This window comes from Diorhabda carinulata, chromosome Y (assembly GCF_026250575.1).
Source record: "Diorhabda carinulata isolate Delta chromosome Y, icDioCari1.1, whole genome shotgun sequence".
Lineage (NCBI taxonomy): Eukaryota > Metazoa > Arthropoda > Insecta > Coleoptera > Chrysomelidae > Diorhabda > Diorhabda carinulata.
Window position 1 is genome coordinate 358,201 of NC_079473.1, and position 2,280 is coordinate 360,480.

General features: G+C 31.1%; 1 protein-coding gene across 1 annotated transcript; it reads left to right on the forward strand.

The window, feature by feature from the left end:
- Positions 1-663: 663 nt before the first annotated feature.
- On the forward strand, positions 664-1,746 carry LOC130903069 (uncharacterized). Its single transcript, XM_057815331.1, has 2 exons — positions 664-1,040; positions 1,149-1,746. The coding sequence occupies exons 1-2, from the start codon at positions 664-666 to the stop codon at positions 1,744-1,746; spliced, it is 975 nt and encodes a 324-aa protein (XP_057671314.1).
- Positions 1,747-2,280: the final 534 nt, after the last annotated feature.

Sequence of the window (2,280 nt, forward strand, 5' to 3'; positions counted from 1 at the left end):
CATCACGAATCCCTAATAAAACAAACAATATCCAATAGAAAGTTTGAGTATTGAATTAAATTAAATTAATATTAAGTTTTACGAATTGAGAAACGTAATTGGCTAAAAATCGATTAGTTACGATTAAATAATAATCGATTATGAACGAATATTCAAGTGGTAATCGTTTTGATTGTCAAGATATGCCAAAGCATTACATTACGCAATGAAATTCGAATTTCCAGAAAATGTGGCTTGAAATATAAGAAAAGACTAAATTTGGCGAGACACATAATGAGAATGTGTAAGAAGAATAATAGATACCTCTATGGTCTATGAGCTAGAAACAAAGACAGATGAGGAAATACCTGTAGAAATCGAATTTAAGGAGAAGACAGGACCAAAAAAAACTGCAGCAAAAACCACAAGGGGAGTAAACCACCCCAATAAAAAGATAGAAAAATTTTGTTTCTTTTATAGACAAGGAGTTTGTGGACGTTGTTAGGATTTGACGAGACTAACATTTATTAGATTTAAAGTAATAAGATAACAGTACAAACCGATCACAAGCCAATAATTGGCATTCAGCAAAAAGATATTAATAAAATTACGTCCAGACTACAGAGAATGCGCTTGAAAATCTTAAAATATAATTTCGAAGTTGAGTACATACCAGGTTCAAAGATGTATGTAGCTGATCTTTTAAGTAGGTCATTCATAAAAGACAAAGTAAATGAAGATTGTGAAATGGAAGAGGTTGTGCATACGATTGACATAATACCGTACGAGGTACCTAAATATCCATTTGAGATAGTGGGGTCTGATATATTAGAATATGCATCAAAATATTATTTAGTTGTAGTTGATTACTACAGCAATTGGATTGAATTGAAAGAAATACAAAGAAAAAGTATAGATGAAATCTCAAAACAATTAAAAGTAATATTTTCTAATTTTGGGTTACCTGCAAAGTTTATATCTGATAACAATCCCTACAACAGCTTTAAATTTAAAGAATTTTGTAATCAATACAATATACAATGTGTTTTTACGAGTCCCAGGTACCCAAGATCGAATGGGTTGGCTGAAAAAGCCGTACACATATGTAAACAGTTATTAAAAAAGTGTAACAATGAAGACGAAATATTTGTTCATTTGTTGAATTACAGAGTTACACCACTATGTGGTCTTGAGGCCTCACCTTCAGAGTTATTACAAAGTAGGTTACGAAGAACAGGTTTGCCTATATCCAACAGATTATTGGAACCCAAAACCACTAACGAGTATGGGAAAAAAGTAGAAAGAAAGTTGGCAGTAAAAAGCTATCATGATAAATCTGCACGTAGCAGCTCAGATTTTAACGAAAATCAAGATATACTATTTAAATTGAAGAAGGATGGGTATTGGACACCGGGAAAAGTCTTATCAAATACTAATTCTCCACGATCATACTTGGTGAGTGATGAAAATGGCAGAGTTTATAAAAGAAATTCTTCCTTTCTAAAAAATACAAAAAATCCAACGGTTATAAATGCGTCAAACAACAACGAAAATATAAACATAAACTGTAAACCTAGTAGTGCTGATGAATCAAGTGAGAACACTTGTTTGTCTAATAGCACTGATGTATATAATGAAAACGATTGTGGAACTAATAATAATAAAACGGCAAATGAATGTACAAGTGTCAAGGAAGCAAATAGCAAATGCACAAGATCAGGTCGGGTCGTCAATGTACCAAATAGGTTAAGAGACTATTATACATAGCGGAAAAATATTATTATTAGTTTCATGTCTAGTTAATAGTATTAGTTAGTTAGTTAGTATTTCAATTATTTCAATATAAGTCCAAAAAGGGGAGATGCCATGTACTAGCTTGAATGTTCTATGGTCATCTGGCAAGTGACAGTTGGGAAGCGGGGGCCTTAGATAGTTAGGTTAGAACATATAGAAGATCGAAGTAAAACGTGTTCTCAAACTAATCGTGTTTTATTTAAATAATAATATCAAAGCTAACCTGAAACACAATTGATAAAGTTAAATTTGTTTTTAATTTTCAATTCATAAAAGGCGGACCTTTAAAATATTAGTCGTAACGATTATTTCTAAAGAATTGACAATAATTTCGTTTTGATAAATATGAATATTGTTGTTAACGTTTTATAGATACAAGCAGTCTGAACGGTATCAATTTAGGGGATATATATTTTGTGGAGATTTCAGACCTTTCTTTTTATGTTAGGTTGAGAATAACACTTGTTAATTAAAACTTTTTAATCATACTAACCTTATTTTTAAGGT

Bases quoted from the DNA above. Each gene is read 5' to 3' on its own strand.
- LOC130903069 (XM_057815331.1), top strand. From the start codon at position 664: ATGTATGTAGCTGATCTTTTAAGTAGGTCATTCATAAAAGACAAAGTA. The intron at 1,041-1,148 runs GTACCCAAGATC...GTTGAATTACAG, and splicing joins TGTGTTTTTACGAGTCCCAG to AGTTACACCACTATGTGGTC.